Here is a 23,945-nt window from a genome sequence, read left to right as displayed (position 1 = left end):
ACCCCATGTTGGGTGAGTGAGTGACCCAAGAGCACCAAGAGAGAAGTCACCGTCTTATAATCTCAGCAGCAGCACACACAACCACTTCTATGCATTTTATTGGTCACATAGACTAAGGTGTGACTACGAGGAGGCGGGGTCGTTGGGGGTCATCTTGGAGCCTGCTACCATACATCCTAAGTAGCATAATTACTTGGTAGCTTTCACAGTAATCAGTTTTTCCAGAGTATCTAAAGTGTGGGGTCTTTTTTTTTTTCATCTGTGGTACATAAGCTTAGGAAAGTCTGGCAGGACATACAGGAACCTAATGTTATCATTATTTCTGGGCATTAAGGTTATGGGGGGACTTTGCTTTTGTACTTTGTAAAGTTTTGAAACACTTTTATAATTTATAGTCAGAAAATTTTTTCACTTTTTATGTGGGATATTCCAGAGACGAAGTTAATGACTGACACAGCTTACTCATTTTCAAACATGTATTCAGCCCCCCTACACTAGATACTTCTGGAGGGTAAAAAAGAAAGAAAGATACAATCCTTGCTTTTAAGGAATTATGTATTTGGGGAAACAAAACCATAGCTCTAATACAGTGTAATAAATTCTACATAAGAGGTATAAAGGAGCATTAACTAAAGGGCAACAAACCGAGGAGTCAAGCTGACTCTTACGACTGAGCACGAGAAAAGAAAAAGGGAGTGACTAGAACAAAGCTAACAGCCTTTTATGCCATATTCTGTTTTTTAAAAAGTTGGCCCATCCACCTGAAACTCTGTAACTGTTACAATTGAATACAAGGCAAAATTACATAAATCTCAAACATTTGTTAAGTAAAGATTAATACATACCTATCAGAAAGAACTTTAAAGCTGTAAGGAGCTTTGAATATCCTTTTTAAAGTTTTTAATTTATAGAAATAATAGCAGAATAAACATTCCTACTTATAAGACTATGAAGAGTTTCACTGAATTGTGAAATATAGTGTGATTATGATGGATTGAAGAAGCAGAAACCAAAGCCATATGGCTTTGTCTTTCAACATACTGATAAATGACAGCTAGGAAAGAAAACGAAACCATTGAGTGCCTTATTGGATGCATGTTTACCTAGTTCTCATTTGGTACATTATAAAATGGCACATTCCTAACATTAATATATGCAGAGAGAACTCCTTTCTTAATCCTTTACGTCCATATAGTCCAATGGAAAGCAGACTGAACTGCCTTGAGCTCAATCAAGGTACAGCATTTTAATATGAATCCTTGACTGTGTAAGGAAGGTCATGACAACTGATTTCATGTAGAACAGGCAGTTCTAGTTTCTAGTTGCTTGGCTCTCTTTCTTCTACGTTGAGTACAGTATCCACAGTTATTCCTATGTCCCGCAGTGACCAGCCTCCCTCCACTTCCAGAGGCACTCTGGGAAAGGAAGTAGAAAGGCCGTATAGGGATGTGTGGTACCCAATTTTCACCATCCAATCAAATAAAACCTAAAAGATAAGAAACACAGTTGTCAGTACTGTACACACTTGTGTCCCTCAGGGTCACCATGGTATTTTACAGTTTGTGCATTATTAAACATGCCTCTAGGAATAGGACAGAACTTTTACACCTTTCATAGGAACTTTCTGGAGTGTAAAAAAAAATAGCGTGCCATGGATTCTGAGATGTGAACAACCTTTAATACATTCTGTTTAAGGCCTAGGGAGTGCTGGCACCCACAGTTACCAGAGGCATTTAACAAATAGCAAGGCCCCAACCATGGGGAAGGGAAAGGTTATTCAATAAAAGATTGAGAAAAGAGCAAGAAAAGACCAAAAAAGAAAGAGAAAAAGAAAGAACAAAAAGACTGAGAACAAAAGGTTAGCATTTGGGGACAAAATGATTTATATCATAATCTAAGCCACATCAAAAACATGCAGGAACTAATGGCTAATGGGAACGAAGTTAAAACTGGCTGCTTTGAAAGCATCTTACCCACCAAGCTGTGAAAACGTAATTATAACCAAAAAAACAACAAAAAATAAACAGGAAAAGGAAAAACGGAAAAAAATTTGCAGAAATCACAATTGAAAAGGACCCAGCATGCCTAACTACCTAAATCTCTGCGATGTGGACTGCATAGACATGGCCTTTGTCCTCAACATGGACTACACCAAGTGATAAGTACCAGACAACGGCGTGACTGACAGTACCTCTCCCGCTGCATGGGAATTATTGTCAAATTCATTAAAAATATTTCTCAAAGTATGAATTTCCTCACCTGTGAATTGCAAGACTTAAGAAACCTTCTCCTCAGGACGCTCCCACTTGGACACCGGAGAGCAATAGTAACCACCTGAGGAACAGAAACGTTCAGTTAAGAGTTCCAATGCACTGCTCTATGCAATTGCAAAAGTATAACGTGATTATAAAAGCTCACGTGGGGTTTGCGGACATTTATCTCTGAGAGGGTAGACCAACATAAAGGTCCCGATAAAATTCACTCTAAACAGAGGAATAATTCTCTGAAACTAAAAGACATCTTATTGAGATCAGTGGCAGAGTCTTCCAGAGAGGACACCAGAGACTAAACAATTCTGTCTGCCCAGATCACATGCAGATTGCAGTTGGGCTTCAAAAGTGACCTACCGAACCAAGGAGGTCCAGTGCCAACTCAGAGTCCACAGGCAAAAGAAACACTAGATTTAAAGGAAACAAAAAGTCACCCATCCACTCATACTGTAGGCTGTGCACCAGGCCTGTGTCACCCAAGCGCATGAGAGACGAGCCTAGAGCTGGTCCTGGTTGCTGTGAGCTGAGACCTCCTGTCCTAGGAGCAGCCCTGCTTTATCTGCATTATGTATTGAGTTTCCCCATAATCTTCCCTTTGATAAAACTGTAAGTTAAACAACTAAAAGGAGCTTACAAACTGCTAGTCTATTAAAGGACATTCTAAAAAGAAAAGATGAGGAATTAGTCATTTCGTCTGATGCTCATTATTGACCTGTCAGGAAAGCCTTCCTTATGGTCTTATCACAGTAGCTATCCTGGGAGCCACGTGGGTGTCCCGGCATACAGAAACGGTGGCTCTACAGCAGCCTACCCCCTTCAGGAAAGCCGTGTTAGACAATATTTCCATTCAAGTAGCTAAGGTATTTGACTCACATCCAAATCATTTAAAGAAATGTTTTATAATAAAGAAAACACAGAATAACTGAATCACAGACTAAAGGCCAATTTTGCTTATTTCTAGAAATAAAATTTAACTTTTTCAGTGATGTTAAGAGAATTAAACCCAAATACTTTATGAGAAACGGGTTAAAATACAGTGAATTAATGTTTTCCATTATGATTTGATGAAACTTGAGAGAAACGAACTATTATTGTTTGAAATATCGCAATTGTTCTGTTATTACAATTATCATGAAAGTTGGTCATGCAATTTCTCAATACTACTGACAGTGTAGTGCACTGAATTATGAATGGGTAAAAGGCCTGGGACACAATCCAAAATTAGAAAGTAAATCACTGTCACAAACACAGATTGTTAAATGACATATAAATTAAAAGTAGTGGTAATAATTAAAATTTGGTTCCCAGGTACTCCATTACATGAAGATTTATAAAATTATTTTCAAATTACCTTAAATTCTACAATTACTGTCTTTTCAACTTAAAAGTAGAACAGCAACATATGGTAAATAGACCACCATGAGTTATTCCCTCCCCTCATTTTTAAAGTCTTACTATATTATTTTAGGACTCTAAGGATAGCTGTAATAATAAACACATAACAGGCACTAAAACAATCAGGTTATACTACTTAAGAAAGAATTGCATTAATTATGTTTCACATCCCTCCCTCATCATAAATCCATGTTAGTCATTAGTTCCCTCATCTATTAGTTGGCTTGTAAATCCAAGCAGGCTTCTACCCTAACAGGAATTTTCTAACATGGCTCATTATCACAGAGCCACAGTTATCTGTAGAGAAATACATATCCATACAGTGAAAGCTTCACCTTGGTTCTGATAACCTTTACAGTGAATGTCAGGCCCTTTCCCTGGCAATACAGAGTTATCAAAATGTCCCTCTATTCTGTGGGTGACACCAGGCATTTAATGGGCATTTAACTTTAATAAGGAAATAGAGAATGTCTTGAAAATTATAATTTCTAGTATTCCTAAAAGTGAAATTACTTTTTACACATGTACTCATAAGAAAGTTATACAGCTTAGGGATTAAAATATAGCTGTTATAACAGAGGCAGGCTTTACAGATGATGATATGTCATGATTATGTAATATATATAATGATTATAATACCAGAGCAAAACTGTTGACAAAATAGGAAATAGTATCTTTTCAGAAAGCCAGAAACAATATGACTGTATAACTTACAGAGACATTATTAGGTATCCTAAAATCTTGGGTAACTCCAGTATTTCTCATTCCCTACTCCAGGCATGTCGTCTTTACTTTGAAAATATTTTCTTAAGGTGGTAGATGGAGGGTGTGTTAAAAAGGCACACTCCCCAAAACAGAACACTTCCTTTTTGTTTTTAACTTTTATGATAATAATGACACTCCATGCTTACTATTTTCATTTTTCTGAAAAAGTCAGCTGCAATGGCAGGGAAAAGTCAGGCAGAAGTCCAGAGAGATATAGGCTGACTGCCCAGAAATGGTCATTAGATCAAGAGTACAATAAGATCTAGGTCAATGAGAACAGGAGAATTACTGAAAAGTGGAAGGGACATTTAAAGTCACCCAGGGAAATAAGACTAACAGCTTATGACTGGTTGGTGGGAATTAGGAATCTTTGCATTGACTTCCCAGAAGTCTATGAGCAGTAGGAGTTATACAGATGGAAAATGCCCTGCCCAATGATGATTTTGGGAGAATCAAAATAGTCCAATATTTAGCTTTTCTTGATTAGTGTGGAATAGAATACACTGTAAAAGTATAAAGCAGTATCAGCTAACTATACATTAGTGGCATTCTTAATAAGATGTCGCAATAAAAGTTGCATGTACCACCCTGGCTTAGTTGGTTGGGCGTCGTCCCATGCACTGGGGGGTTGCCAGTTGATTCCCTGTCAGGGCACATGCCTGGCTGCAGCCCGATCCCCGGTAGGGGTGTACAGGAGGCAGCCGATAGATGCTTCACTCCCACATTGATGTTTCTCTCTCCCCCTCTCCCTTCCTCTCTCTCTAAAAATCAATTTTAAAAATCTTTTTAAAAAAAGTTGCATGTACCAATTAATACAATATATATGGTGCATACATTTTTACATGTGATTCTTGGGTAATAATTACCATAATTTTGTTGACTTTATTAACCAAAAACAGAACAAAGACGACCAAAAATCAGAGCAGGGAGAAGAAAAGAGGGATAACATCGCTAACAGTAAGGCAGGAGTGCTGGCTACACTCAGAGGCCTGGTTTCTCCCAGCAGGTACCCTGGAACTCTTTCCACCACTGCTTCAGCTTCAAGTAGGGAGATGGAATGCTAGTTAGGCGCATTCAAGCTCTAAAATTCCATTACTCTGACATACACTTTAATGAGTATAACACAAAGTATCACCCAACAAGTACTGGGAAAGAGGAGAGGAGAAAACAAAATGGAATGACTGTAAGTAACTCACAGAGAGGAGGGCAACATCTACTGCCTCTGTGGCGGAGGTTTCTCAGCCTTTTTAGGGCCACAGATCTGAGATTGTGGGGAAAAAATACCGTCCTTTTCTTAAATTATTTTTTAAAATTGATTTTTAGAGAGAGGAAGGGGAGAGGGGGAGAGAAACATCAATATGAGAGAGAAACCGATCGGCTGCCCCCTGCACATGCTCCTGAGTTGGGATCAAACCTGCAACTTGGGTATGTGCCCTGACCAGGAATCCCACCACCTTTTGGTGTACAGGACGGCACTCCAACCAACTGAGCCACACCAGCCAGGGCAAAAAACACTGTCCTTTTATGTATTATCACAAAAGGGTACAATTTAAAAGGATTCACTAACAGCCTGAGGTCTATAATCTATGCGCCTTTGGTGACAAACTGCTGTTCTGTAGAATAATGTCATGTATTTTAAAGTCAGAGTAAATTCATCAAAGGTTCCCTGTCAAATCTGAGCTATATTTAAATATTCCTGTATTATAAACTGTTGTCATGGATACCAACCCAGAGCTTGACAAGAAGTGAGAATGTAGAAGGGTCAGGAGAGCTGTATGATAGGAATGAATTTATCATGTATAATGGGGAGGAATCAGAAGGTTCTATGTTTTTAAACATTGTGTTTCTCCTGCATTACATACTTCATTATCTCTATTTTTGCAGGACTTTCAGATTTTCCTCTGACGTTCAAAGAACTAAAATGTTGCAAATGTGTTGACAAAAATGAGACAATTCCAATGGCTTTCTTGGCTGTCTCAAAAATGCTTTGTGAGGAGTATAACAGTCACTGAGCTCCAAGTAATTGAAAACCATCAGGGCTCTTCTCTGCCTAAATGACTTATGGCTTTAAAGATATGTGTTCCCGTGCATTGGAGTCGTGTCTAAAACTAAGCTGGGCAAGGGAAGGAAGGCAGCTTAGATTATAACAAAGCAACTGGGCAGAAAGCAGCTCAACACAGAAGTTCAGTCCAACCCTGGCCCCCCCAACAGCAAACCATCCTTCCATTCAAACATCTAAAAAGTAACAGCATTCTTTGTTTTCTCTTTTTTAAGGGGAAAACTACAATTTGAAGTCATCTGCCTATTTTGATTCTATTTTAATAAGTAACTCATCTGCTGACCTGAAGTTTTGGAAAAGCCCATGCAGTCCTTTTTTTTAAATTGAATTTATTGGGGTGACATTAATTAATAAAATCATATAGGTTTCAGGTATACAATTCTATAGAAAAGTTGGGGTGCTTCATATTACACCGTATTCAAAACAAGACGGAATTACAGTGGAATCACAGAAACACTCATGCTATCTTTACTTTCAGAACCCAAATTTAGATAGGACACACTTGATGTTAAAGGAAATAGAAAATATATTTAATTTTCAAAAAAAGAAAATAAGCTTACTTCTTCAGCTGTTTCAGAAGGTTCTTCAGGTAAATCTGAAACCTAAAAAAAAAGTAAGTATTAGTAATAGGAATGTAAATATTTTGAAGAAACTAATAAGCTTAACAAGAATAGTTCAGATACATCTAAGCTGAAGGAAATCTCTTCATTTCCTATTTACTTATAAGTTTACAATGAGAATGAGAGCCCAATTAATAAACATTTTTGGGTAAGCAACTTTGTGCTAGCAAAAGATCATAAAAATAGGACTAGATGACAGCTACCAATCTATACACATTTAAAGAATTTTGTTTTTATGATGTTCCAAGATACTCTATAAAATGTACTATTTTAAAGGAACAGGATAAATATTAAGTTCAGTAAGACCCCAAAATTATTTAGGTGCGTATGTATATACATTTTAAGATGGGTGCATTTCCCTTCACTGGTGCTTCTACAGGGTTGGTGAACAACCATTCACTTTGGTTGCTTTCATGATTTACTCAGTGTTTCCCTGTTTCTAACTCATCTCTTTAAAAACCTGATGTTCGGACCATTTTCTCTCCTTAAAATACTTGTTACCAACAATTTCACCTCTAGGGACACTTTTTATTTTTTAAAACCATAGGCTCCATATTTTATAACTTTATCTAACAAACACTAATTGCATTTATTAAATAAACTATTTGTTTTCCTTTGGTATCAAAAGCATGTGACAGTCCACTAAAATTTACCATAAGCATGAAATAATCCATTCTATTAACAAAAGCAAAAAATCTTGAATTTTTAATTAGTCCATACAATGCATTAGATCTTTTGAAATGTTAGTAATAGTTCAATGACATGATTCTCACCCTCAAGCTCCGTTAGGGACCAGGAAACCTCAGACTGAGAAGCAGAACATTAGAAACCACTTTCAAGGATTGCATAGATAACCTCCCAGCTTTCCCTAAGAGTCAGTAAGAAGAGACTTCTTATTTCTAACCTTTCCTAGCTCCAAATTTAACCTAAGGATTAAAAATTTGGAAGAAAATAAAAAATAAAAAACCTGGGCACTGTTCCAAAGTGAGTGGTCACTGACCCATTCCCTAGAAGGGCTACTGAGGAAAATGACACACTCATGTTAATATTAGCCACTCACTAAATATGGCTTAACCATGTCTTAGGTACCCACAGGGATGTTTCCTCAGTAAACATTATATTTTTTATTTCTACATAATCAAGTTACTTCCTCAAAAAGAACTAAGTATTTTTAAACCTATTGTCATTTATCTTCATAGCTTCCTTCTAAGTTTGGTTCAGAACACTAATATTAAGCAGGAAAAGTGGCTCTTAATGACAGCAATCACTTTGTGAGGTAGTGGGAAGACATCATCTGGATTAAAAGCTAGTCCTCTGCTCAGTATATAACACCTCACCCACAGAAACTGTTCCTGCTACGCAATGCTACAATGCAATGAGTAGGCATTAAGTAACCAACCTCCTTCTGCGTGGGCTGTTCAGCAGGTGGTGAAACTTTGGCTGACAGCTTAGGCAAGTTCCGTCTCTTTGCTGCTTTTCTGTTTGATGTGTCAAAAGATACCTGACTGTCATTTTCAAGCACCGCATCTTCACCACCCTGGTCAAAAACAACAGAAAATTTCTAAAGAGATGCTTCCTATCAACTATATTCGCAATGGTTATTTATTTTATCCTGATGGCATTTCAGTAAAAAATACAATTAAGTCATTATAAGACCCAGAAAATTAAAGCATTCTCTCCTTAGACATGAAAACATGGAGCTTATTAACATCTTGTAGAGACTACCCTTATTTAGCTCTGGTGTTCTGTCTGATAGATACAAGGCTGAGACAGACCTTTCCATTTTAATTAACCCCCAAGGTTTTCAGTAGGATGGAAGAAAGAAACCTGGAAATATCCTTTCCTCCTTTCAGTAAAGGAAGCAAGGCAGTGCAAGGAACTATGCCTTAAAAGGCTGTGAAAATAGCATGTATATGTAAAAACATGTCTCTGTACATGACCATGCAAAACTCCCATAGCTAAATGTAGCCCTAGTATCTTGTTTTATATAAACATATTTTAGTTCTCAAATTCCAACTTTGAGCTTCCATTGGTATTAATCACTTTAGGAGGCAAAGAATTTTATTCTAGAAATCATAAAGATTATTTTTATTAATATTATCTATTAAAACTTTTCCCTTAGCAAGATAATTCACTTAAGTGTCAAATTTGCAAATGTATACATTTAGTTCACTAATGTCTTTCATCTATATTTACCAACTTTCTAAAAGTTCTCTTTATCAGACTAAAATGGCCACCATTTTCATGGGCAGTTTCCCCCATTCCTTTATCCTAAGAGAAGCTGGTGGAAAGAGAATGGGGAATGGAAGTCAAGAGATCTTGATGCTGAACAATTAACTGACCAAACTTAAGTTGCTTTGCTGCAAATTACGAGGCTGGATCAGCTGACAGACACCCTTTCTTTCAGCTCTACATTCCCATTCTCATGTTCTTCGATAGTCCTGAGAGTCTTACATCATAACACTGAAGGTCTGCCCATCCATACCCATCCAATTTTTTTTGTCCCTACTAATTAGGCTAAAATATATACTAGTAGTACCATGAAGACAGAACCTAAAAGCGAGATGCAGAATGAATGATTAGTCACACTGTGACTGTTGCAGAAAGAGACACGGCAGGCTAAATTCAGGCTGCCCATGTCTAACACCACACAACTGAACAGAAGGCAAATTCAGCTCAGAAGTGGAATCACCACGTGGAGGGAGCAGGTGCATTTTATGTCGCCTGCCTTTCACATTAACTTTATTACCCACCCTGACTGTGTTATGGCACCTTTACCATTATGCGATGGATGAAACCGATTCTGCTGCACTGGAAGAATCCTGTCGCCTTTACTACGTCATTTCTTTACAAGATGGTGAAAGGTGCAGTATAAACAGAAAGCAAATTGCGTTTGGGGCATAGAAATAATCTTATACATAAAATCAACGGCCAGTTATTCTAAAACTTTATGAGTATCCTTTTTCCTCTGTAAGAAAACAAAACTGTAAACTCCCAGCAGCAAATGACAAAATTCATACTCAAGGCCAAAGGAAAAAAGAGTCAAAGGTTAACTTGGCTTTTCAAAAACAGAGCCAAACAAAATGAACATAATGTGAGCTTATAATGCCTTGGAGATCTTTCTTGAGGAAAAATCTGAATTCCCTCGTATAAAACACAGTGATATAGTCAGCACTTTTCTTAAAGATTACCTTATGTTAGAGCTTTTCAAGGCTCTAAGTTATATGCTCTTAGGCACTTAACAGTTCGACACACAAATATGCTGAATAAAAATTGATATAGTTATTAATAAAGACTTCTAAAAAAGGCTGTATTAATAGTTTAACATCATTTGCAATTAAAAAATCAATATATGTAAAATGAAACATAAGTAATAGCAGAATTCAAAATATAAAGTGGAATGTTTTCTAACCCCAAGTTTATGACCATTGCTTAACTTCCAGGTTTCACCCGTCATTCGATAAAAGCGCTCTTCCAGTTTTTTCAATTTCATTTCCTGGTGAGGTTTTAGAACATTCTCTATGTATCTGCTGGCCTGTTCAAAAAAATAATTAGGTATTGTTACTATACATTAACATTCCTAAGATTTTACTTTGTCTGTAAAGTCGTCAGTAAGAACCAGGTCAGAAATTGTGTTTTCACACTAGGTCAATTTTGCCAAAAAAGCAGCATCTTCCACTTTTGCATCACTCTCTAAAAATGTGCATTTGTACATAATACAAATAAAAACAAATGTTCTATACTTATGCTTATATGGCAATCACCTTATATCCTTTAATGTGTTTCTAGTGCAACAAAAATTCACTGAGGGCTGGGGATGCAAAGATGCCTTCTAGGAGCTTAAGGTCAGGGCATTTTGTTCAAGGCATGATGCCCAAGGCATGAACTCATTTGGGAGAATGTTAATTGATAGCTCAATCATGTTAAAGTAGAAACTATTTTTGGACTCAAAAGAAATGGAGAATCGGTTTTAAGATGACAGAGTGAAATTATTTCTGCTTCCCTCTCCACTTGAAAATCATCCCAAAACAACCATGGAAACAATAGAAACCCAAATTCCGTTACTGATGAAACAAAGAAGTATTACAACCTCCAAACCATGATATGTGAGGGCATATGGAGGAGAGGTAACTGATGTAACAGTGAGAAAGATGCAACCTAAGTGCTTGTAAAGGTGGATAACAATAAGAAGTAAGCCAGTGCACTCCACAGACCTGAAGAGCTCAGGAAGAAGAGACACCGGATACCATGGCAGGGACAGGGAGTGGGGTACAGAGCTGACAACAAGGTGGCAGGCGGAGCCAGGCATCAACCGGTGATGAGTTTGTAATGAACCAAGGATTATTTCAATTTTTTGCATCTGAGATTCTTGGGGAAAGAAAAGATAAAAGAGCTATTAGGTTCCTAGACCCACTACCCTACCACATGTAATGGAAGGCATGGAAGGTTTAATCTCTGGGAATATGAACCAGAGAGGCTGCAGAGTCACAGATGCCAGGCCGAGGGGAGGGCAGGAGTGCAACTAAAAGAGTATGTGAAATGTACCCACTGACAGGTGAGACTCCCCAGCTGCCTTCCCGCCTGCTGGTAGCCAGGCATTAACCCCACCACCCCCACCACCAGGGTGGAAAAACGGAGGCACCTTCTCTGGTTAAGGTGAACTGCAAGAGGAACAGAGATGCTGACAAAGCTAAATTACTCCTCAATCACCCTACCATTAAATTGGTGTACTTCCTACACCAGCAAACAACATGGCAAGCTCTGGTCACACACAGAAATTCTAACTAGCTTTATTTTCCTTTTCGTTTTTCCACTGAAGTATAACTTATAAACAGTAAAAAACACCAAGCCTGATGAGATTTTATAAATGCATACACCATCAATTAGCTTCTTAGTGCATCATTCTTAAATCTGAAGGGACAGAGACAAGGATTGCCAGATGATTAAGGAAAGCCTCCAACATGAAAAATGGAGACTAAATTAGCAAACAGAAAAAAAAGGAACTGATAACCACATTGAAATTTCAATGAGGATAATGGTACAATACTTCAAAATACTAACAATTTTCAACCTGTAAGTCTATACCAAATCAAACAACCAAGTGTCACAAGAGAAAAAAATCACCCCCTTAGAACAGAAAGACTCAAAAATGCCATGTATCAGCAGGCACATGTCTGCACAGTCTGGGCACCTCACCATGCACGCGGACTACACTGTGAGGTCCTGCCTTATTAATTTTACTTCGTCCAAAGACAGAAGACACAGGGTTAAAGTTTTTAGACTCTTGCCAAACAAAGGAATACCAAATTTATATACCCTTAGGAATTACTGATGCCAATTATTATAAAATTGGCATATAGATGGAATTATAGTTTACTAATAAGCATGCAAGGCTTTAAAATTAAGTTACTTCCACAGGGGATAACATTAAACTTTAGAATTCAAATATTTACAAAAGAGCTAACAAAAGATCTTGCAAGGACACTTTTGTTGTTACTAAATTCAATTCAGGGTAATTACAAATGTGGTAATACCCTCCCACACACACCCTCTAACCAATATTTAGGCTTTTACTCTTGTGATTTGTTTTCAGCCTTCATTTGTTTACTTAATAGGGAATAATTTGTTCAACAGAGAAACAAGTGCTAGATGTCAAACCATTAATGCCCTTGTACCTAGGCCTTTGTAAACGGTTTATGTTTTTAATATTTAGGTGAAAGTGCGCAGCAATCTCCTCTCTCACAAAGGTCAGTCATCAATCTGGCAATTGCCCAAATGCTACCTGACAGTTCAAGGTCAAGAAAATAACTGTTATCCCTGGCCGGGTAGCTCAGTTGTTTAGTGTCATCCTGATACACCAAGGTTGCGGGCTTGAACCCTGGTCAGGGCACATACAAGAATCAACCAACTAATGCATAAATAAGTGGAACAACAAATCGATGGGTGTCTCTCTCTCTCTCTCCCCCTCCATTCCTCTTTCTCTAAAATCAATTTTTAAAAAGGAAAAAAAAATAACTGTTAGATAATCGTCCATGGTAAAAGCAATTCCTAGTTATCAAAACCAATCTTGAATAGAATGCAGCAAAAGCAGTGCTAAGAGGGAAAGTTATAGCTATAAACATCTAATTAAAGAAGAAGAAAGATCCCAAATCAGTAAATTAGCTCTACACTTTAAAAAACTAGAAAATGAACAAACTAAACCCAAAGTTAGGATAAGGAAGCAAATAATAAAGATTACAGAAGAGATAAAAACATGCAGAATAGAAAACAATAGAACCAATGAAACCAAAAAATGGGTTATTTGAGAAGATTAATAAAATTGACAAACCCTTAACTTGACTAAGAAAAAAGACAAATAACATCAAAACTGAATATAGGGATATTACTACCAGCCTTATAGAAATAAAAAATATTAGAGAATACTTAAGATAACCAAGATGAAATGACAAATTCCTAGAAATATACAAATTACCAAAACTGACTCAAGAAGAAATAGGACTGACCTAACAAGAGATTGAATCAGTAATTAAACCCACCAAAGAAAACTCCAGGACCAGATGGACTCACTGGTGAATTCTATTGAAACTTTAAAGAAGAGTTAATACTAGCAGCACTACTCATAATTGCCAAAAGGTGGAAACAACCTAAATGTCCATCAGCAAATGAATGGATAATCAAAATTTGATAGTTCCATGCAATCGAATATTACTCAGCCATAAAAAAGGAATGAAGTACTGATACATGCTATATGGATGAACCCTGGAAAATATTATGCTAAGTGAAAAAAGCCAGACACAAAAGGTCATGTTATATGATTTCATTTATATGAAATATCCAGACTGGATAAATCCATACAAATAGAAAGCAGATTGGTGGTTACCGGAGGGGGGAATGAGGAAGTAACTGTTTAATGGGTATGGGGGTTTTTTGTTGTTGTTTTTTATACTTATCATGCCATGAATTCATAGGGAATGGTTCCAGCAGCACAGGCTCATTTCCATAGGTTCTCACAAAGTGTGCTGCTCTGAACGGAGCAGGCTGACACTTCAGAGGAACCCAGGTACCTTGCTCTTCGGCTTCCTTCCTTTTCTGATCATTTTCCTTCCCATGTTTCAGGAAGCTATCTAGGCTCTTACAGTGCTTACTATGCTCAATACATACATTAATTCTCTTGGAAAGAATTTTGCCCTTGTTTGTTTACAACAGTGCCCACTACCTGGTGGGTGACACTGTAGACTCTTCCAGTTTGCCAGGGAAACATTTGTGGGGCATTCTGAACAATGCCCATTCCCTTGATTTCTACAATATCACCTTTCTTGTAGATTCACATGTATTCTGCCAGAGGAGCAACTCCAACTGTTCTAAAAGGCCTTGAGCCTTGCCCGTCCAGCATGGCTTAGTGGTTGAGTGTCAACCTAAGAACCAGGAGGTCATGGTTCGATTCCCAGTCAGGGCACATGCCCAGGTTTTGGGCTCAGTCCCCAGTAGGGAGCATGTAGGAGGCAGCCGATCAATGACTCTCTCTCATCATTGATGTTTCTATCTCCCCCTCTCTCTTCCTCTCTCTGAAATAAATTTTTAAAAATATAAATAAATAAACAAACAAATAAATAAATGAATGGCCTTGAACCTTGAGAACATATAGTGGGTACCTCTCTTCCTTCCTTTGTGTTAGTCATTTTGGTGAATTAACTGGAAGATGGCAGTTCCAGCTGAAAGGTGGGGTTCTTCTGAGGTGAAGAAGCTGTTTTAGAACTAGATAGAGATAGGGGTTGCACAACATTGTGACTGTTATGCTACTGAATTGTACACTTCAAAATGGTTAATTTTATATCATGTGAATTTGACCTCAATAATAAAAAAAAGTCTGAGCATAAACACAGAGAGCAACAGACCTAAATTTTAAATGCCCCAACTATTTTTGTGTTCTTTCAAGATATATTCGCTAAAAGTTATGCTTTACCTTTTCACCTTGTGCCTCTTGTTGTTTTTTTCTCACAAGTTTTTGCCTTTGCTCATTCTTCTCTTCTTCTTCTAAGACATCAAAACATAAGTGTTTTTTAATTCCCAAGTATCAATAAGTTGAATGTTATTTTCTCTGAAAATAGTCTGTAGATCTTAACAGTTTTTGAGAGACAAGCCTTCAAAACACAGATATTTTTGAAATAATGAAAATGAGAGCCTGGCCGGGCATGGCTCAGCGGTTAAGCATCGACCTGGGATCCAGGCAATCAGGGTTTGATTCCCGGTCAGGGCACATGCCCGGTTGTGGGCTTGACCGATGACTCTCTCATCGATGTTTCTATCTCTCTCTCTCCCTCTCCTTTCCTCCCTCTGAAATCAATAAAGATATATTTTTAAAAGAAAAAAAGAAAATGAGATACATGCAGTTGAAACTAAGAAATCTGCAAGTAAAATCAGTAAGAAAAGGTCTGTTCTGAAACAAAAATTGTAACATATATTAATAGTATATGGTATAGTTTCGGTGAGGAAGCTTCAAGAATGCTTATGATGGGCTGTGACAGCAGGAAAGAAAGTGTGTGAGCAGGCTGATTTTTTACTGATTTAAGAAAATCTGATAACTAGGTCCTATGCAGTTTCATCCTTCAGTAATGATTATGTTTCAAAATTGTCAACCAAAAATGTACCAAAATGCCTTGCACTCCACACAACATAAAGGTACAACTTAAGGAAAGACACTGTCAGGTGCATGTTTCCCTTATTTATAAGACAGAATACTTGACCCGATATTTAATATATGCAGCAAATATCCTCTAGATATAAAAATATGTTTAATACACAGTTGCTTAGAAAAGCTACAGTGAGTTATTTCAATTTTCCAATAGAGGAATTTGGAATATAAGAGATCAAACCTTTTATCAAAAGAAGAAAGAAAAATTTCCAAAATCTATGGTTGGGAGACGCTGAAACATGCACATCATCTGTTATGTTTGAGTTGAATCATGTAAACTTTTCGGATTATGGTTTTATTCAGTTATCTGAAAGGGCTATAAATTAAACACTGATCACTTTCCTTTTCTATTTATTTACATTTACATAAACAGCAAAACAAAACATAATGCCCCAAATTCACTATCGGCAAACTTCTCTCTAATAGGCTATAAGAATATAGGCATAAGTTTTAGGATTCATCTGTTCTGAGGCAAACTACAATATTGTTTTAAAAGGCTTTTAGTACTGCCTCAGAAGGATTTTGTATCACACAAGGAAACGCCTTGAGAAAGATGGACTTGCTGGTGGCACATGAACGTCCCATGCTGCCAGCGCCACAGGTGGTGCTCATCTTTAACAAACTCTCCAACGCCTTGTGTAGGGTGGCTGACTTGTCTGATTTTGTGAAAGTTGCACACCCTGAGCCAGCATTCAGAGAGGTGGCAGAAGCTTGTAGAAGTATTGGTACCATGGTAGAAATGAACACATATGTGGAATTATATCAAAGTCTGCAAAAATTACTAGCTGATAAAAGGCTTCTTCTAATACTCTTTTCACTTGTCCAAAAAAAAAAAAAATTAAGAACAAGCATTTTTTGTTTGTTTGTTTCCTAAAATTAAGAGCACCTAACTATATATATATATATATAAGTGCGTAAATAAAAAATGCAGGAATGGAATGAAAAATAACTTAGGATGCAAAGCCTTTAGAGATTAATGGTAGATATAGTTAACATTTGCAGAACAGTTTGTAAACTGTACTTACCAAGCAGCAGTTAAGCTGCACAAACACACAATTTAAAGTGAGAATTTGCAGTGTACCAAGTTAAAAGTTATAGTTTCGAATGTATATATAAGGAAAATGTATTTCTCATAAAAATGTTGGGATTTGTGATCCATTAAAAATCTTGCCTAAAGTTGTAATGATTACCTTAATGGTTCTTATTGTGCAAAGTTCTAGTATATATAAAGGAAACAGATTTCAGTAAAAAAGTAGAAAAGTAGAAAAGGGTAAACAATAAACTTACCTTTCAGATAAACTTGAGAAGATTTAAATGAGTTAAGCCATGAGGTTGTCACAGAAATAATCAAAGTAAGAACAGCAAGCAGTAAGAAAATCCGGCCACACAGCAAAATTATATCTTTAATTCCTTATAAAGGTAAAAAAAATCAAAATTAAAAAACTTTTTTTGATACTAATAAATAATACATATTAGAAGATTTGTACTAGAAAAATGCAGCAAAAGTTCATATAGTCTCCTTTAGGCACCAAAATTCATCATAGTTGTCAATACCAGAACAAGTTTTCAGAAAACAATTCCAGAACATTTTTCTTCCCAGGAGTAGAGGTATAATTCAAGTGACTGTCTACGTTATAAATATTATGACTGTCAGTAATGCATAAATTCTGGTTTCCCTTCTGCCCAAAGGAGGAGATAAAATTATCCACATATTTAGGAATTAAATGATGGTGATGGTATCATCTTTTCAAATTCTAGTTCTATTTTAAAAAGTCATTCACACATACATACACACACACATACACACATGCACAAGTTATTCACACTGAAACACCACTTATTTCTCACAATTAAATTATGAAACTATGTACTTTCTCTTTAATTCAGTCATGTGTAAATAAAATTACTACATACGTTTGCCTAGAAAAAAATTCAGTATTTGGTTGTACATATTATTTTAAGAACCAAGATGAAAATTAAATCAGCAAAAATGTAACAAGTGCCTGCTTTGTGTAATATAATTTACTAAATGGTAAAGGGTGAAGATATAAAGTTGGGTTAAAAATGGTTTCTGCTCCCCAGGAATTTTTAGTTTTGTTTTATAAGTCTCAAATATTACTAGGCAGAGGTACAGAGGAACCATCTTACTAATGTGATGGGGCTAGTAGTTAGTGAATTAACTAAAAATTAAAGAAGGAATTATAGTCCGCTGGTGTGGTTCAGTGGTTAGAGAGTCGAGGGTTCGATTCTCAGTCAAGGGCCTGTACCTGGGTTTTGGGTTCACTCCCCACCCCTAGTAAGGGGGCATGTGGGAGGCAACCAGTCAATGTGTCTCTCTCATATCAATGTTTCTCTCTCCCTCTCTCCCCCCTCCCTCCCTTTCACTATCTCTGCAAAGCAATGGAAAAAATATCCTCAGGTGAAGATTAACCAAAAAAAGAAGGAATTATATATGCAGAGAGATATATATTTATAATTTTTGCATTACAGCCCCTTCGACTTTTGCCAGCATTAACTATCAATTCAGGTATTGCTCAATCCAAGTAAATCTGGGGTAACTGGCCATTACAAAAGTAATTTAATGCTAGAGTAATTCTGTTTAAAGAAACCACTCAGTTATGGGATTTATGTTCCATAATATTGCTTTTTGTTCTACCAACCAAGCAATTTGCAGATATTATATGGGAACAGAAAAGAACTAATTGGTGTGTACACCTTTCAGGTAAAAAAAATTTTTAATTAAGTTGATTTTTTCTGTACCTACTCTCAAGAGCCCATGTACAGAGCACTTCAACGGATAACAAATGTGAGGAGCCAGCATTAAAATATTTAGCTTCAGTACAAGTAAAAATGTATTGGCAATAAAGGCTTTTACACAGTAGAAAAAGACAGGGATCATTTTTCAGGGTATATCCAAAAATACAGCCCAGATGAATGAAAAGGTCTGGGAATTCCATTTTCCCACCTGGAAATTCAATTAGCAGCTCCAGCTAAGAGTATTAGTATCTCTAAGTACTTTCCACCCATAACTAGCCCTGCAGCTGCTACACTGGGATGTATGATTGGTAAAACAGACTTAAATATTGTCTGTGGGTAATTGCAGAACCAATATCAAGAAACCAAAGTAAAAGACCATCATTTCACAACTTGAAAAAGGATTATAGGAAAAAGAAGTTAATTAAATGAAAAAGGAACTAGATGGAGATGCTGTCAGGAACCCAGCTGCAATTTCTAGAATTTTTGGGCGTACTTTTATTAATTTAGACATTGTGATAAGTGCTGGGAATACAAAAACAAATTAGGTCTCTGCCCTCAAGAAGTGTATTTCCCTGTTGTCAGAGGTGATGGTGTGAATCTATCTCCTTCTGCAACCTCAGTAACCACCTTCTCATTGACTAGCGAGCAACTCAAACATCAGTGCAAAGAAGATTCCAAATGGGCAGAGCAGAGGTGGATGCCATAGAGGCAAAGGAGCAAAGTGAATTCTGTAATAGCTAAGTGTGAACTTAACATTTCTACATATCATTTGGATAAAGGTCTTCTTAGATTCCAATATATCTTTTGATACCTTTTTTTTTATTATATCTTTATTGATTTCATAGAGAGGGAGAGGGGGAGAGAGAGAAACATCAGTGATTAGAGAGTCATTCATCAGCCGCCTCCTGCAAGCCCCGGTCTGAGGATCGAACAGGCAACCAGGGCATGTGTCCTGACCAGGAATCCAACCCTGGTCTCCTGGATCCTAGGTCGATGCTCAACCTCTGAGCCACGCCGGGCCAGTCCCAATACATCTTGAGTTGAATCAGGCTCCTAGAGGGTCTTTGTAAAAATTTTTTAAAGTATTTTAATTTCTTATTTCAAGCAACATTTCTGGGTACCTGACTACTTAGGGGTGGCTGAGGGATGGTGGAAAGATAGGAAATATTAAAGCTCAGTTTCATCCTGGTATCTAACTTTAGAACTACGTTTAATGAGGGAGATATATAAACTGATCCCTTATATGTCCAAAAATGAACTGATGCTCCACAGGTCCATTTTCCTTTCAGTGTTCCCTTCATTGTTGGCACTACCAACACCTAGGAGGGAGCCTTTCCCTCATCCCAAACAATCCATCAACAATCCTGTTGGTTGTACTCTGTAAGTACCCCAAATCTGTGCCCATTTCATCTGTGACCATCCTCGTGCCGGCCATCACTACTTGCCTACTTCCGAAACCTATGGTGCCCCACTGCCTCCACTGTAGCTCCTTCCTCAAGTCTCCACACTAAATCCAGTGACCTTTATAAAACCCTAAGCTACTTAATTAACTCCCTGTATCTCAGTTTCCTCACTGTAAATGGGGATTATAACAGTACCCAGATTAGATAGTGAATAAAGAGCATTTAATGTTAGGCTTATAATAGGTGCCTGATGAATGCATCTTCGACCACTCTCCCCCCTCATCTCCCCCGCCCGGCCACAGTGATCTTCATCCGTTTCCTCCAACACGTCACAATTCTTTTTTGTCTGGAATGTTTTTGCCCTAACTTTTCAAAGCGGTGGCTCCTCCCCATTCAAATCTCTCTAGATTCCTGAGAAGGCCTACATCACGTCACCCCGTTTATTTCCTTTGGTGCATTCGACACAACTTGAAAGCAGTGTGTATATCCCTGTGCTTTCTGCGTCCGTCTCCTTACACGCAAAACTTCACCAGATCGGCAGGGACATTTTTCCGCCAAGCAGAGTCGGCCTCCCCAGGCGACAGAAGACTGGCTCCCCGAGGACCCGGCGCCGGAAGCGGGACGCGGGCGCGATGCAGCCTGGGAGTCGTAGTCGACGCCGGGACTTCTACGTCACACTCGTAGGAAAGCTACCCGGTGTGCGCCCGGAGGGAAACGCTAACACTTACCTAGGTCCGGGATCCCACGCCGCAGCTCCAGACACAAGAGAGGGAGCGCGGAGAGGAGGAAGATGCCCACGACCCCACGGGCGGCCATGGTGGCGCGAGGCCCTCCCCTTCCGGTTCCGCCTCCCCGGGGAAGGTGGAGAGGAACCGTCCCCTAAGGGGGCGGACTTGGGAGAGGGCGAGATCCTAGAGCCCGCTCGTGCGCAGACTGAGGGGATTCCCAGTTTGTAGCTTCGTCAACTCCCGGCCTGTAGCTTTATATCAGAAGAAATACGGGTCACCTCCCCACGTCACGTGGTGTCCGGAGGAGCCGGCCCGCTGGCCGCCGGCCCTGCCACGTCCTGCGGAAGCGAGGCGGGAGCTCCAGCGTGGCGGCTCCGGGGGCCGGGCGGCGGCGCCTGCCCGTCGGCCGCCGGCCTGTGGGGGCTGAGGGAGAGCGCTCAGGCGTCGGCGCAGGCGGCAGAGAAAGTGTCCGCGCAGCCGACGCTGTGGGGAGACCGCCTGGCGCCCTGGCCTTGTGCCTTTCGTCGGGGATTGCGGGCCTTTGGGTCCTGGCTACTAAGCACCGCCCTCTTGGGAAACACCTGCCTTCTCTCGCCAACGGTTCCTGGCCCCGTCCGTGGTCTGTAGCGCCTGCGGAGAGATGGTTCAAAAGCGGAGACTGGCCCCGCCCGCGTAGCTGGGGTTGAGCGTCGACCTAGGATCCAGGAGACCGCGGTGCCACGTTCAGGGCACATGCCCGGGTGCGGCTCGACCCCCAGTATGGGGCACGCAGGAGGCAGCCGATCGATCCCTCTTTCAGTATTGATGTTTCTATCGCTTTCCCTCTCCCTTCCTCTCTGAAATCAACATTTAAAAAAAAAAAAAGGAGACCGGTGTGGGGGTTGGTGGAAGAGGGGATACATGATGGTGGAAAAATAAAAAAATTTAAAAAGTGGAGACTAGCACCTGAGTCCAGACCCTGGAAACCCCTTGTTCTGGCTGCCGGTCAGTTTTGCCAACAGGTATTATTTTGGCTTGTTGTTTTTTTTTAATCCTCACCCGAGGATATTTTTTCGGTTGCTTTTCAGAGAGAGTGGAGGGGGGGGGACATCCACTGGTTGTCTCCCACATGCCCCGACTGGAGCTGGGGATCCAAGGTGTGCCCTTGGCGGAATGGAACCAGGGACCCTTCAGTCCCCGGCTGGAGCTCTAACCAGGGGGCAACCCCGCTAGGGCTCCAGCAGGAATTATTAGTGACTTGGCCGCACAGTTACATGACCTCACTGCCAACTATGACTCAACCGCTGGCGCTTCAGCCGACCTGCAACTCAGTTAGGCTGGGGAGGTCCTCGCAACTTGAGATTCCATGCCTTGAATTTTCGTTTTCTGACACATTCCATCAATCCTCCTGCCTCACCCTTCAATTTAATTCAGAAAACACTTATGGAGCCCCACGATATGCCTGGTACTGTAAGTTACTGGATTTGTCTTCACAAAACTCAGTTTGGTGGGAAAGACAGACCTGTGAAGCGGGAGATAAAACGCAGTGCCTGAGTGCAGTGACAGGGATATCTAAGGGTGCTACCGAACCTACCGCACGCAGGGCTTGGGGGAAGGCTCTCCTGAAAGAAATCATGACAAAATTGGGTTGTAAAGGTTAGGAATAGGGATTGGGGTACAAGAGGCAGAGTGGGAGTTCAAGTTTAAAAAACAATGCAGAGGAACTGCCAGCCGTTTAAAATACTGCGGTTTAAAGTGTGAATGGAGGTGCCTAGAGGGAGGTTGGAGCTAAGGCCACAGAGGGCTTTGCTTTGTATATAGGCTAAGGACTGCATCTTGGAAGTAAAGGTGCAACATATGAGGGCACAATCTCAAAATCCATTGATGTGAACTGATATAAATTATAGTATGACATACCAATCAAATAATTATATTGAGCCATCCAGATGTTCTCATACATCGTCTTCATGAAGACAGGAAAGAGAGGAAGTTCTACAGCTCTTAGTATCTTTATTTTGATAGGATATACTCCTTCCTCTCTGGCTTTCTATATTCCTAAGACTGTTGATGGCTTTGTCAGGACAATACAGTGGAGACTCCCAAGTAGTCCAGATTGCTTAGAGTCTTACCCATTTCTCAAACTTTATTGATTGTGAAGTCTCTTCCTGGCCACTGTCTATGGCTAACTCCACCCAAAAAGAACCACCAGAATAACTGTTCTAGTAAAACCAAGCGTCTCACTTACTGCACGAAGGCAGAACACTATTTTTTAATCTTCACCCGAGGATATTTTTTCCACTGCTTTTCAGAGAGAGTGGAAGGGGGAAGAGAGAAACATTGATTGGTTGCCTCCCGCATGCCCCCCACTGGGGATCAAGCCCACAACCCAGGCATGCGCCCTGACCCGGAGCCAAACCCACAACCTTTTTGGTGTATGGGATGACCAACCGAGTAACCCGGCCAGGGCTCTACAGGTAAGTTTTATAAGCCATATTTAGATAGCATTGAGGAGGAGGGGATGAATTTAGACAAGGAATGGTATTGTTATATGAGGAACCATGATCCAAATTTTATTGACTTGATTCATTCAGTCAACAACTATGAAGCAACTACTATGCCCCAGGTGTTGTTACAGATGCTGGGAACATAGAAACATGACAGACAAGATTCCTGCTCACCTTGGAGTTTGTACTCTAGTGTGTGATAGTTAATGTTATGTGTCAACTTGGAGGGTGCTTTGTTCTGTAAATAGAGAAATAATACATACTTAGATTCAGAATAGAAATATTAATGTTCTTTCTAAAGCTTTTTGTGATCTCCATTTTATACTTTCAAAATACACTCATAAAACAATGAATTTGAGATTAAAGGGTGACCACATCTGTGATTTCCCTCTAGAAGTGTCTTCTGAGGTAGTGTTCCGTTTCCCAACAAGGCAGACTTGCTATTCCTCAGGAAAATTCCTTCTCCTTGTCATAAAATTTGCTTCTTGTTAATTTCACAACCAGTTATAGTTCTGTCTTCAGTGTTTATCCTCTGCCTTAATAAATAATGAAATTGTGTAATTAATGTTTTATTCCTTTCCTGTTATTTTTATCTTCACAAGTGACTTCATATATGCTTCATGAGAAATATATTTCATTGATCAACCTTTATGAGGAAGGTTCTTCATAAACCATTTCTTGCACAGACTTCTCAGATTGTTTATGGACTATTGTTGTCAGTAATCCCCCTCATCCGCTGTTTCACTCTCAGCAGTTTGTTACAGCCGTGGTCT

General features: G+C 39.2%; 1 protein-coding gene across 1 annotated transcript; it reads right to left on the bottom strand.

Annotated features, from left to right (window-relative positions):
• Positions 1-537: 537 nt before the first annotated feature.
• On the bottom strand, positions 538-20,795 carry UBXN8 (UBX domain protein 8). The gene is made up of 8 exons (XM_016209079.2): positions 20,690-20,795; positions 17,089-17,211; positions 15,073-15,143; positions 10,522-10,644; positions 8,509-8,646; positions 7,050-7,091; positions 2,260-2,334; positions 538-1,486 (listed from the first exon to the last, which is right to left on the bottom strand). The coding sequence occupies exons 1-8, from the start codon at positions 20,775-20,777 to the stop codon at positions 1,319-1,321; spliced, it is 828 nt and encodes a 275-aa protein (XP_016064565.1). The 5' UTR covers positions 20,778-20,795; the 3' UTR covers positions 538-1,318.
• Positions 20,796-23,945: the final 3,150 nt, after the last annotated feature.

This window comes from Miniopterus natalensis, chromosome 2, assembly GCF_054644295.1.
Source record: "Miniopterus natalensis isolate mMinNat1 chromosome 2, mMinNat1.hap1, whole genome shotgun sequence".
NCBI classification, from domain to species: Eukaryota; Metazoa; Chordata; class Mammalia; order Chiroptera; family Miniopteridae; genus Miniopterus; species Miniopterus natalensis.
The sequence above is the reverse complement of the archived record's forward strand: the minus strand, read 5'-3'. Positions and strand labels throughout refer to the sequence as shown.